This window comes from Toxotes jaculatrix, chromosome 10, assembly GCF_017976425.1.
Source record: "Toxotes jaculatrix isolate fToxJac2 chromosome 10, fToxJac2.pri, whole genome shotgun sequence".
NCBI classification, from domain to species: domain Eukaryota; kingdom Metazoa; phylum Chordata; class Actinopteri; family Toxotidae; genus Toxotes; species Toxotes jaculatrix.
Window position 1 is genome coordinate 19,975,564 of NC_054403.1, and position 14,221 is coordinate 19,989,784.

The 14,221-nt window shown below is 40.5% G+C and overlaps 1 protein-coding gene across 7 annotated transcripts in view; it reads right to left on the reverse strand.

Annotated features, from left to right (window-relative positions):
- diaph2 (diaphanous-related formin 2) overlaps positions 1–14,221 on the reverse strand; it is a 372,649-nt gene that overhangs the window by 111,292 nt on the left and 247,136 nt on the right. For all 7 annotated transcript variants that reach the window (XM_041047578.1, XM_041047581.1, XM_041047580.1 and 4 more), the window contains one exon: positions 10,811–10,935. In XM_041047578.1, coding sequence (XP_040903512.1) covers positions 10,811–10,935 — 125 coding nt within the window. The remainder of the gene's footprint in view (positions 1–10,810; positions 10,936–14,221) is intronic.

Genomic DNA, 14,221 nt, shown 5'->3' on the forward strand with positions numbered 1-14,221 from the left:
TTGGCACCATTGTTAGGGTGTTAGAACATGTGTGTTTAAAAAAAAAAACTGACCAACTATCTCATTATCACACAGAATTCTGGTGTAAAGTTTTTAAGTGGTAGGAGCAACTGGTTTCAAAATCATTTTTTCCCCACAGAAAATTAATATTCCAATTTTGTCTTTATACTTTTTTCTAATAGTTTTTACTTGAAAAATGCTCCAAAATATATCTTAATATGCAGAGTTGCTATCAAAGGTTTCTGTGACCCAGACTCACAGAACAGACTGGCAACAGTGCAGAGATATTCCGTTTTTTGAGTGAGCCTCGTCACTGTATTCAATTAGAGAGGGCCCAAGTCAGGGGTGGTAACTCAGTTTCTAGCTTGATTTCCTGAACTTGCACTTTTTAGCTTTAGGAATACTAGTTATAGCCTCTCAATGCAGACACTCTCTCTTACACTCTTACTTTGAGCGTAAAAAGAAGTACTGAAAAGTTATTTATTATTTAAATAGGATAGGGAATTATATTTTTTTTTTGCCAGATGGAATCACAAGCAATGACAAGACAGTCCGAGTGAGATGAGCGAATACTTTTGCAAAATAAACTTCTCTGTTTTTCCAAATTCATGCTTTAATACAGACAGCCTGCATAAAAGCATAACATTTACTTTGATATTTAAGAGTACTCCAGTCTGTAAAGTGTTTGGATAAATCTAAAATAAAATTCCACATTGTATTATCAAGCAAAGTTGTAGACAAATGAAAATGTGCAAAAAGTCAAAGGAAAGTTGCACTTTTGTGCAACAACTGTACGTTCCTGCCACCTGCACAGGTACCCTTGAAAATCTTTACACAGAAAAATTTAAAAGAAAGGAGAGCAAAAGAGAAAGAGATATATGGTCTCTATGGTTCCTATCTATGTTCTTAAGTTAGGATGGAAAGCTGCAAGGCATCAAAGCAAAAAGCCCAGGGATCAACCATAAGTCTTCATCACAGAAAGTCAATTCAAGGTCAGCTGCTGGTTCAGGTAGCAGATGTGTCTCACACATCCCTGTGGCTGTTAAATGACAGGGCTTAGACCCACCAACAGTATACACTCACACACTGTGTGTGTGTGTGTATGTGAGTGTGTGTGTGACAGTGAGGAATAAACAGAGAAAATACGCTAAAGTGAAAAAGGAATATTTATTATGTTACTAATCTATTTTTATTTTTATGTCCCTGCTATTGCAGTTAACAGCAGCGCGTTAAACGCCTCTCTCTGTCTGTCACTGCAAGTGTCAGTGCACCAGCCAGAGGTCCCTCTTCACGGCAAACTGGCTCATCTCATGTAATCATTTTCATGGAGGAGCCATCATCAACACAACCACTAGCACTTCTGGAGGTCACACTATCTATCCATGCTGCTAATTGGAGGTTAATTGTCAATAAAAACCCACATAGGCATGACTGTTGTTTTGACTCACAGTATATTAGCCCTGTCGGTGAAAGCTATAAAGGCAGTTGTGAATACTCAATTTTCCGTGACATGCCTGACATATTACTGGTTTGATGCACTGGAAAGACGTAATGAGGACATCAACATACAACATGTGCTTCTAATGTGGGAGTGTGAGCACATATCAGGTAACATTATAGCCTTTGTGCTAAGTCTGTTATGGTAGCCTGTGCCATACAGATACATGAAGTAACGACATTAGATACAGAGATGAAGCAGAAAAGCCATACAGAGCAGTAAGTACTTTGAGTCCTGCTTTGCATGTGATTGTCCTAAACCTAGCAAGTGACATAGTGACTAGGAGCAGTGCACTGATTGCTTCAATTGATAAAACAGTTAATTATTGCCTGGGTAAATTTATTGACCTGTAGTCAGAGACAGGATGTTATGTGCCTTGGCATCTGTTTGGCTTGCTCAGGCATAGTAGCACATTGCTCACCATGAAAAACAAGGATGGAGTAAGGTTCAAACAAAGTTCATCCATGGCATCCGTACCATGCCAGATTCTGACTGTTTCACAACTTGGAGAAACACTCCTACCAATTAAAACTTCATAGGTTGTTGTTAGTATGGGGTGGGGGGGGTTCCTTAATCCAATAAAATCATCAAGGTCTCCTGAATAGAAAATCAGCAGTACCAGTATTTTCGTGAGTGCTTGAATGAAGAGAGAGAAACTATGGAGTTACAAGCCTCTCAGCACATGTCATCAGCAAAGACTATCCACTAAAAGCTGAAATTCAACAGTGTGTTTTGACAATTCTGTCTCGGCCTTGACTGGCAGAGAATGCCAGCCAATCCCCATTTGAAATGCGACAAGGAAAAACAAAGCCTGTCAGAATGAGTTGGAGAGATGTCTAGTGAGAGCCACATGTGGTGAGAAACAGAGGAGAGAGGGAAGGGAAGGGGAGAGAGGGAGAGATAGAGAGCAAGAAAAAGGGAGAGAGAGAGATGAGAAGAAAAAACTGTTCCTGCTCGACATGACTCTGTCCCTGAGACGCACGTCATGCTGCTCCCCCCACAGTGGGTGACTCTGACAGGGTACTGTCTGTGCAGCATTCCCCCTCCGTGTGATTGATGAGCCTCATTTTGCCAATTAATGGAGAATCCCCTGTTGACTACCATCAGATTGCCGTTTGTAACTGTTAGTGTTTCTGACTGTCACAGATTCATTTTAATTAGAGATCTCTTTCTACTCCGACTTTTCCATTGTGCTTCAAATTTGCAGAGCTGAGCGCACAGTGACATGCCGGGGAAATGACCCTCTATGTTATTTACTGTCAATTTATTCACAAAGTGCAAGGCTTAAACTGCTGAAGGCCAAATCTTTTTGAGGGAGTCAACCTCAATGTCGACCATATACCGTTATCTTATAATCAATTAGCAAACGTGAGGCAATTAGTGCACTTTATTTGCATAATGAAGCAGCTAATTGCTCCAGAGCGAGCAAATGCAGTCAATGAGTTTAGCTAATGGTTTGTGGGGCTACGTATATGAGCAGGCTGCTGGAGAGATGTCCCGCAGTCATGCAGACACAGTGATCCCTGGGTCCTGTCAGGGGAGGGCAAGGATAGCCACCATGGAGCAAAGTTAGAAATCAACAGCAGCAAACAGCAGAACAACACCGCATTCCCTCGGCAGTATCAGCAAGAAAAGAATAACATTACAGTGGGGAAAGGAGAGGAAGTGTTTGATTTACATTTTAGAGAGGCTTTCAGCTGGCACACACAGCAACTTCAGGTAATGATACTCAGGCCTTTTCATCAAGGAGCATTCCCCAGCATTTTGGGCACTGCCCCACCCCACTTATTTGCAATAAGGCACAACAAATGGTACTGAAGGTAATATACTGAGCTTCATAGAAATAAATGTCAGCCACTGTATAAATGTTTTCTCTGTACAGTATCTACCACCATTAAGAATATTTCACCCAACTCAATTTACAACTTCTACTTCTACTATAGCAGCTGTAGTATTATTAGTAGTTATTACAGAAATGTAATGAATCTGTATTATAGAGGGCTATCGAGAACATGAAAACAGCATGCAATGTTCCGTTTAGTATATATGTATTTTCCAGTGTTAACCTGTATCATTTAACTCCTACCGTCATCTATTGTGGATTCACATGCTGAAAGAAGAAAAAAAAAGTAAACCCTTGGTGGCTCATATTTACTAGACAAATAACTCCAGTCACGTTTCCCTTCCACTTGCATTTGATAGAATAATTTGCCAACAATGGGCCTGCCATTCAACGGAGTCTCAGGGATTTCATTAAAACATCAAATGAAAGTGAAATCATGAGCCATGACGGTGGAGAGTGGGGATGGCTAAGCAGAGAAGCGTGGCTGGTGTCTACTGCAGGATTAGAGCTCAGCAACAAGTGCTCAAGGGGGGCTTTGCATCAAACCCAGGAGCCCATGACAAATGAGGGCGGCTGGGCCTCTGTCTATTACCCTGCACTAAGCCCAGGCCTTTTGGGGAAGTAATGAGGTGCAGATTGGTGCTGCTGCCACTGGGTCCTTAGCCCGACTTTCTGTGGCGCAGACAGAATCAGCGGAGACCCGGGCCAGTAGGGGCAAAGCTACAGCAGCTGAGGTACACATGGAAACATGAGGATAAAACAGATTAACCAAACAAATAATTTTCTATTCAGAACACTATTGCCTGTTTGATACATCAATTCTGTGTGTACTGAACTTTAGTACTTAACCCTGTATAATGTATATCAACCTCACACCAGAAACATAAAAATGTGTACGATAGGTGTGTAAGGAAGCAGTTTAGATTGCAGGGGGGCAGGCCTGAATCCCAATAGGACACAGTAGATCCCAAAGGACGTGCTGCAGGACTGGCAGGGCATGGAGGCTTTATCAGTGGAATATGACAGTAGTTCACTGAGGAGAAAAGGGGTAGATCCAATGTAAATCATGGGTGTACCTCCTGTTCTCCAACGTCACACCCCCTCCTGCCCCTGGGAACTACAGTCCAGGAGGCCTGTCAGTAAGCTTACTCTGCTGGTTAATGGAGCTGCCACATCAGGCCGAGTGTCACAGCCTAACAAGATACTGATTGGAGAACTTCTAGGGAATTCACTCATATGACCAGAGGGCACAGAGATGGTCTTCTGTCTGGCAGTGAACACGACGGACAGCAGAGAAGACGGCGGCGACACGACACTGTCTGCTGACACAAAGCAGTACATGTGCAATCTGTGAAATCTATCGTTTGATTTTTTTGGGTGTTTAATAAAAGCCTGACGTGTGTCTTACTTGGCTCAAATTTTGCTCTGAAAGCCAGAGCTGTCTGAGTCGAATTCAAAGGTGATGCACTGCAATACAATGTATTTTTCATATTGCCTTTAGGTGTTAAAAGATTAAAAAGCCATACTGTATCTTGAAATCTATACATGATTTTTTCTTTCTTTTCTGAGAATCCATATACATTGTTCTTGCTAGTATTTGTATGATCAGGTTTTTACTAAATTAATAGAGCTGAAATGACTAGTGAATTTATAAAATCGCCACAAATTTAATAATTGTTTAAGTCATTTAGAAAAATAACAAATAAGAAAATCATTGACAAAGCAACATAAACAAAACCTTTTTTTTCAATTTGCATTTTATGCCTTTACTCCTCAATACTCATTATAAGAATTGCAAGTTTAATTTTAACAAATGTTTATTTAGACACATATTAAAATGTATTAATTAAAATCTTAATATCTCCTCTGACATGCAGAATACAACATGAAAGATGACTATTTGTTCAAGTGAGAGCAATTTTCTGTTCCTCTATCTGAATGTGGACATTCATACTGAGGTGAGAGATACCGGTGCAGAGCTCAGGCAGGGAATGAGTCTGTTTTAAGCACCTCTACTTATTTATACCGGTTTCCACTGAATTTTGGATAATTAAAAGGCTCCATGGTTTATCTGTGCTTCAGTTAATTGGCCACGCAGTTTACAGTGAATTTCATTAGTGGAGGAAAACACTTGGGTTGGGGGGACTCAAAGGAAGGTGGTGATTAAGAGAGCTTATGTGTGTGTGTGTGTGGCAAATGGGGTGGGTGTTTGTGTATGTCTGCTTTAAAAATTATAAGGAGCTAGCGAAAGTGCCACCAGCATGTTTTAACCCAGTTTTATTATATACAAACATACAGAAATAAACATGATGATGATTCTGTAAACAATCTGACTTTTTCTCATTCAAGCACACAACGGCGTGCTAAAGTGGGATAACTCCTCCAAACATCACCGTGCTTCTCCAGACAAAACAAGCCTTTCACCAGGGATGTTTGTGCACTTTAACTCAGCAGCCTGCTAAGTAGAACAATTGTTTCACTAACAACCATTTATTTGACCTTAACTGCCTGGTGCCAATACAAGACAATGCTGCACCTGTACACAAACCTAGCCCGAAGCCAACAGAGTCTCTGACTGTTGCTGTTTGACAAGGGCCATCCATAAACACACTGTAGTGAACCTCTTCCTTTGAAGTGTGAACTAAATCAGGCTGTAGTCTCTGAGAACAACAGAAAGGAGGTACCTGTGTAAATGCATCTGTCGATTTTTAAGCCAAAAAGGTGGTATTACACTCTAGCCCTGGGGCAGGGAAAAAGTGTGTCTGGGCTGACCTTGTGTTTGTGTGTGTGTGTGGGGGGGGTAAGTTTATGTGAGAAACTGGCATTGTTAGGTGTGTGGGATTTGCAGGATTCCAGGACTGGAGGCTCCCTATTATTTCTATTCACCAACAGGTATCAATAACTACTGTAGATCTGTTCTGCTACTTCAACACCTGCTTCTTTATGTTGGATGGAAATTCTGAAGAAAGCCATCAATATGATGAAATGCTAGGAATCTGAATTATCTCAAGGTAATTGACTAGAAAATGTATTACAGGAAAAGAAAATACTCCCTTGGGTCAGAGGCTGGATTTCTAAAGATAAACTTACAATGTGGCTTAGATTTAACAGAATCTCCAAAATGGATTTCTAAGCTCGTAAGATGGACAATGCAATTCTGTCCTTGACTATAATAAGGACTAATTCACTAGGAATTCTGGCTAAATTATGACTATTTTCAAACTAAAAACATGACCATGAGAAATGGCTTCAAGCCACTCGGTTCCATTCGCTCAGCCTTGTGGAAGAATCCAGCAGCTGCAAGGACATTTTACTGGGGAAACTGTGATTGTGTAACAATTACATACACACAGATACACAAACAAGCAGACACGCAGACAAAACCTTACCCAAGAGAACTAACCTGGAGTATCACATGTTCAAAAGATAAAAACATGATAGGCTGTGTAAAGAACTTATAAAACAAAACAGAACAAACAAAAAAAAATCCTTAAACAAGAAGATGATCACAATAAGTTTTCTCTGCTGCTGAACATGGCATCTTGCTTGGAGCAGGTGGTGGCTGCTTGCCAAGAGCTTCACCTCACAAAACAAGACGTCAGAATACGCCCTCTTGGCAACGCTACTTCTTCATCCCTTCATGCTGAACTGAGGGCAGACTGGATGCTACAGTGACTCACTATTGTAAAGTAGTTTTACGAGACCGGATGAGCTGGGGCTAACTGGTTAGCCTGCTAACTTAGAGACATCTCTTGGTGAGTAAAGGAATGAAGTTTAGGGCCTGACCTCACAATGTTCCCTTTGGAATGGCAAGTAAACATCTGTTAATGTTAACATTGGCTATGTAGCTTACAATTAGCAACAATAAAGACAAAAACACTGCTAGTATCCAGAAAAAAGTGTTTTTTGTCAAATGCTGCAAATTTTCAGTAGGTGGCACTGATTGTAACCATGGAAACACCACTTTTTGCTATCATGTTAGCTCAAGGGTATAGGGTGACTAATATTTTAAGCTTAAAATTAGTCAGTTTTTATTTTTGTGAAACTGTCCTAATCGCATTACACCACTCTGAGAGGAAAAAATTAAGACAGGTTAAGAGTGATGTGCTCTGACTCTGGCCTTCTGGGAAATAAAAGATTAAGCTAAATATCACTAGGTCGGGTTAAGGCACTGAGTACAGCGGGGGGAGATGTATTGGACATGTCCAGGCATCCATCAAGGTTCAGTCCAGTCTCTCATCATGCCTATCGAGCCACCTCACTACCATTAATATTCCAGTATGCAGAGTCACGCTCTAAGCCCCCAGCTCTACTCTATCATATCCAGCAGCAACAGGAAATGGGTGGGTGTGCGTGTGTGTGTGTATGTGTGTGGGAGTGTGTGTGAATGTGATAGCCATTGCATCTCTGGTGAAATAGGGCTCTCTAGGGCCTTGTGCCTCAACTCTACAGCCTTTGTGGGCTCCCATTACTTCTGACAGATAGAGATCACTAAACTGCTGAACAAACACCCCATTCAGTCATTTGCATACATTACAGTAATGGAAAGAGAAAAATGTATCAATAAAGCCAAATGAAGTGCTTCCACTAAGCTTTACTCTCTCGCTCTCTTTCTGTTTCTTTCATTCCAAATTTCTTCTTTCCAAATTTTTTCTTTCTGCATTTGTTTCTTTCACTATTTCATAACTGTTACTCATCTGCTGTGGTGAATTTCTTCTCATATTATTTCATGGACTGAAGGTAAGCACATCAGATGACTGATAAAGATGACAGATTCTCAAAATTTGTTTGCCCCAGAAATTTATCTTTTTAATGGGTAAAACCTGAAATTTTTTGAAGCCTAAACAAATTAGGAACACTAATCATGCATGGTGAAAAAAACAAAACATAATTTATTGTTGAAGGTTTAATTAAAACCATACTGCTTTGGGGCACATATTACATTTAAAATACCTTGCAGTGACCATGGCCTCCTGAAATTAATCTCAGGAAAAGGCTGACAAGAGTCACAGTGAAACAGAGGCACATGTACTCACCTACACATGCACTGTAAATTACTCTCTCTCGCCCTTTCTCTCTCCCTCTCTCTCTCTGTAACACACACACACACATAAATGCAGACTGACTCATTCATCACAGTGCCCAGCAGTCAAGACAACAGAGCTTCACTTAACTTTTTCAGGGTTGCTCAAGCATCAAATGCATGACTTTTAGCTGTTGTTGTTCTTCCATCTGTCATGCTTCAAGGAACCAACATCCTTTCTTTAATCCCAGGGAAAAGTTTAAAAAGGTATGTTTGCCTTGACTCCGCTATCTTATGTGTACTAAAGGAAATGTCAACTCAAAATATACAGCACTGTATTTCACACTGTCCTTGCTCCAACACTTAGCTGTGCAACCCAGATTAGAGTGCTACCTAAGCTTATTGCAAACTCTGGTACTAAAAACCTCAGCAAATCAAGCACAGCCTCCGCTTTCTATCTCTTTATCTCTCTGTTTGCTCCATGTGTATGTGGTTTAATTTCCATCACCATGCTCACTTCCACAAAAACAGCCCAACATCTGATATCTTAGGAGGTTTAAAGTGGTAGAAAATATTGCCCTGGGTGACAGACTTCAGAGAACTGGTTTAAATTGAGCTGTACATGTGTGCACACACACACACACATACACCATACACAAACATCCTACTGTAACAAACAGACCCACAGCTACTCTAAAGTTGTTGAGCAAAATGTGACTGCATACTTCAAATGTTCTATTACTATGTATGGTACAAGGAAAATTAAGACAAAACACCTGTGTTTTCTAATACACAGAGCCAAAAAATCTGCACCAAATTTCTCCCACATTGTAGAAATAAAACTTTCCTGACACCTTGTTATTATGATTGCATTATTATTAATTGTATCACTTTAATATACACAGGAGATGAAATGCAGATCAAACACTCCAGGGAGCATACTGAAAGAACAAACGAGCATGCACTTTTCATCATTTGACTCCTTTCTGTGCCTTGATGTGTCTGTGTCTCCCAAAAAAGTGAAAATTATTATCAAAAAATATGCAAAACCATAGCAATTCTGCCGCTTGCAAAAACAAAAGGAAGGAAACTACTGTACCATTAAGCATGATGAAAACACTCCAAAATGGAACACAACACAGATAGACCATTAAATATATGTGATTTCCAGCGCTGTCCTACTGGTGCCTACTCTTAATAAGGCAAGGACCAAAATAGATCTTATTAAATCTTACTAAGCCTCCTTCCTGGCACCAAAGCTCAATCAGGTGAGATGCGGAGAAGGGGAGAGAGGAGGAAGTGGGGTGTTTCAGGTCATGGCCAGCCAGCTTCTTTCTGCCACTCTCTGGGGAAGAACTCCAGACAGTGAGGTAGAGCCATGTTGCAGTATATCTACACTTCTCCATTTCCTCTCACTCAAGCCTCTAGTTCTCGAAGGACCCTGAGAATCAATACTGACATCGAGGGCCAGAGCAGCTTTCCTGCCTGCCTGCTCTGCCTCCGAGCTGCCACCAGGGAGGTCCCCGCTTCAGTTTTTTTAATTAAACAAATTTAAGTGCCCTTCTTTGACTGGAAGCAGATTGTTAATGTGTTAGGAGGCTATTACACTTATACCACCCAATGTGCAAAGTCAGCCTTAATAAATCACTGGCAAAAGGAAGCAAAAATCAGGTTAAATGCTGTCTTACATGTGTGCACCTACTCACTTGTTAAATTACTCTACTAATTCTTACTTTTCTTAATAATGCTAGAAACAAACAAAGAAGATACTGCTGACTGCTTTACTGTTTTTTTTTTTTCATGAAAGGCACCCTGGCCTCAGGGTATTGACAACAGACTTGATTTCCACCATCGATCAAACCTATACAGTGAGGACCTTTCCTCTCAGAAAGGGCATTCAAGAAAGTGCAGAGACATGGCTAATTCAGTTTGGGAGCAGATATGCTTGGGTTTAAGTGAAACACTCTGTTATCGAAACAGGAGAGGTGCCATGAGAGAAGATAGCGCACGGATGGTTGTGTGGAGAGGCTCGTGGCCGGTCAGGAGATGAAATCAGGGATAGGCGATAAGTTGGTGTGAGGGGCTAGAGCCCCCATTAGAGTCCCCCAGGGGACAGGTAGCGGTGGCAGAGTGCAGTAAAAATAGCCACAGGCATGATTTCACTCTTGGGACCCAGGGAGGAGTGAAGAGGGAGATCTGATCAACATCTCACAGCAAGGCAGGCAGATCCATTCCCCAAGTTCCCCTGGGTGCCACCTATCACACCAAGTGACTTAAACTGCTTACCCACTGCCAGGCAGAACACAAACATCACACACCTCTGCCACTGCTGTCGACAAAATGGTACATACAATTCCCTAATATGCCGGAATACATATGTCTTTGAGAAGCTATTTTAAATATAAACCTATGCGAGGAGTGAAAATGACCACATTAAAAAGGATATCGACATTCTTTCCACAAACTTATCTTGTGAGTCATCTGTCTTGGGGAAGTTCTCGATGTCGTTCTCAAGCCTCTGAATGTGACGCTCCATGGTAGTCAAACTGCCCTTTAAGATCTCAGCTGACACTGCAGAAAAAAACGCAACAAAAAGACACACAAGAAATGAATTAGTAACAATAATTTGACTCATACTGGGTTTATTAAAAATGTTGTCATTAATGGGACATGATAAAAAACGGCACAGATCCCGGAAAACTTTGTTGAAGTTTAAATAAAAACCAGCTATGACTGAGTTATGACATACTGACTCCTGCATAATCCATTTGTGTGTGGCCTAGAAAGCAAGCACGTGTGAATGTGTGTGTACAGTGTGTGTGTGTCTACAGTGGCTCATTAATCAGTCTGTAATCACTGTTTGCAGAGTTGCTGTGGAATCCACAGTATTCAGATCAGGCCTTTCAAGTGGAGACTTCAAAAGGCAAGCAGTGTCTTAAGGGATCAGACGGGACAGGAGCACAGACGCGGTACCATGTTTAGGTTCCTGTTAAGGGTTTAGTCCTATTGACACACTTGCACACAATCTCTTGCATACACACATAAACATACATAGAGTTTCGAATGAAGAATCTCAGAAAAGAAAAAAAACATTAATTTAAAGTTATATACAGAAACTAAAACTTGTGGCTTGATCCCTTTCAAGATAAGTCTTCATATTATGAATATCTGAATTGTAGTCATAAAATGTATTTTATTTCACAGGCTCTGCAATTTTGACTACATATACACATACACAGAGCACTTGATTGAAAGCATGTCTGTTTTTATGCAATTCATTTATTTAAATTGCTTTTGATTTTCTTTTATAACTAAAGCCCTTGGCCTTTCATGAACAAAACTGAAAATCCAAAGGATGAAAACAAGAAAGTGTTCTACAGAGGGCAGCCAACATTGTACTGTACTGAGAAGATGAGTAGTTATACAAGAATAACCAGAGTTTGTGCTGATGATGAGGTGAGGTAAAAGATGAAAAGAGTGATGCCTGCACACTGATGCCAATCAACATTTTAAACCCAGCTGGATCCTCACACTGACAAAGCTAAGTGAAAGGTCATTGGGTCACTGAAATAAAAGTTTTATCTTCCTCCTTGTGAGTAAAAAGTTATGTTTATTTGACATTTGAATGTTTGGCCCATACAGGTATTGAACAGCTATTCACACAGACAACCTCCTTGGCAGAAGTAAAAGAAAAGAAAAACAAGCTCTGCTACATGAATGATGTAGTCTATTTACTAGCAATAGTTATGAATGATCTTGTTTTGATTGTGTCTATGAAATAATGAATGTCCAACCATTGGCCAATCATCACCAGTGACTGGTTCATCCTACTTTGCAGCTAGTCATTGTGATTTCCTTGAAACACTGATTGATAACCAAAACAGGCACCAACAAGGACAGTCGTCTTTAACAAATTGTATTATTTACCCTACGCTACCCCCACATCTGCAAGGTTAGTCCATCCACTAGACAGTAATTGAAGTGCTGAGGGAGTGAGGAGAGGAGTAATGGACAACATGTCAAGACGTGTGGCCTCGGTGACACAAAGGTCAACCTTGTCTTGCTTTGTGTCAATTCCATAGCTTGGGTTTGTTCTTTTTTTTTGCTCTTATTTCCTAACAATAAGACTGGATAGAAAGATGGTGGATCACATACCCAGCAAACTGAAGCAACCATCAACCCAAATATAAAGGTATCCAAAGTGCATTCCCACTGGAAAACACACACACACATTCACGGATGTGCCCAAAATGCCTGCTGTGATCAGTCTAGAAGCAATACAATAAGAGTAAGGGGTGAGGTCACTGTCATTATTCGACTTTGCAGCTAGATGGCTGGCTGGATGGATCCTGTGACTGGGGGATTCACAATTCCTCCTCCTCAATTCTCACAGAAGTGACTCCTGGGGGTGACAGTGAGAAAACCACACTATCACATAGCCTGTTCCTCCACTGATAGGACCTCTGAGATCCACATGCTCTTGTCACTGTGATCTCAGCCCCACTAATGGTGGAAAAGGAAAATGAACAGTAAGGGAGGTGGGCAGATGGATGCAAGAAAAGAAACAATTAAATTCACATGAATGTATCAGGCCATGGCTTTGTCATTCATTGTGGCCTATGATAGCTACTTGTGGCATGAGCGATAGTATTGGGTAATAATTTGGCTGTAACCCTGATCATAGTAACCATGGTAGCCAAGAAACAGTGGCTCAAGCTAACTGTGATGGTGTTTCAGGGGAGCCATTTACAGGATCAGAATGAAGCCATGGGACTACAATAGACACTATTGTTTACATGGGAATTACTTATCCTTGAGACAAACTGGCACACATAACTGTGGCAGTTGAAGTGTATACAGTGCTTTGGTCTTCACATTGAACATTGTTTGATTCTACAGGAAATTGTATGCTTTTTAGAAATCCATATACATTAATATTACTATCCTTCCTTGCTCTAATAATCTAGCGTCTACAGATTCTCGCATGGATTCTTTTGGGATATCATTAGTAAAATTACCACAAAAATAATGCTGCTATTTTCAGGGGACAAAACATGGCAACACCAGTATCTTCTTAATGCATATTTCAAATGGATCAGAGGAGAAACAGAGAGGATAGCGGGGTTGTACGTTCCATCTTTCCAGGCAGAGAGAATTTCTTAAAAATGTAAAATTATTCTAATGACTACTTAGCAAGGCCTGCCAGTGTCGTTCAATAACACAGAAAAAAAAATCTTTCTGTAAGTCAGACAAATGCATACAATTTCTCCTTCCAAAACAAACAATCAAAAAAATGTCATTGCTTTAAGTTGTCTGCTGTATGCTTTAGTTGGCTGTGCTCCTGTCAAGTAAACAGAAATAACTGCAAAGGATGAGTGATGCATGGGGGACACAAAAGAGTACAACAAAGAGAAAAGCTATTTGAAAGACAAGAAGTTAACTTGTGTGAATAACACAGATGACACCGAAAACTCCTCGGTGGTCAACATCCGTCAGTTATTGATATGAGACTGGCCCTTGATGCATTACTCATCCCCATGAACAAAAGACAGACAAAAAGTATTTCATTAAGCTTTACCCCGTTTCCTTCAAATAAACTGCCAGGGAAAAATACTGTGTAGCTCACAATACCAAATCAACCGCTATAATGTGAAGATGTCAACTTTATATTCAGTCATTTGTAGAAGGGAGCAATTTTCATTTTGATTTATAGACAAATAATACCAATCTTTCATCCAGTGCTCTTGCGATGCTGCCAAAGGTTACAAAGGAAATTGAGATTTATTTTCAACGTTGCTGCCAACGTAGCATAAAAGATCAAGTTTTAAATAATCTACACACTTGTGAAAACAAAGAC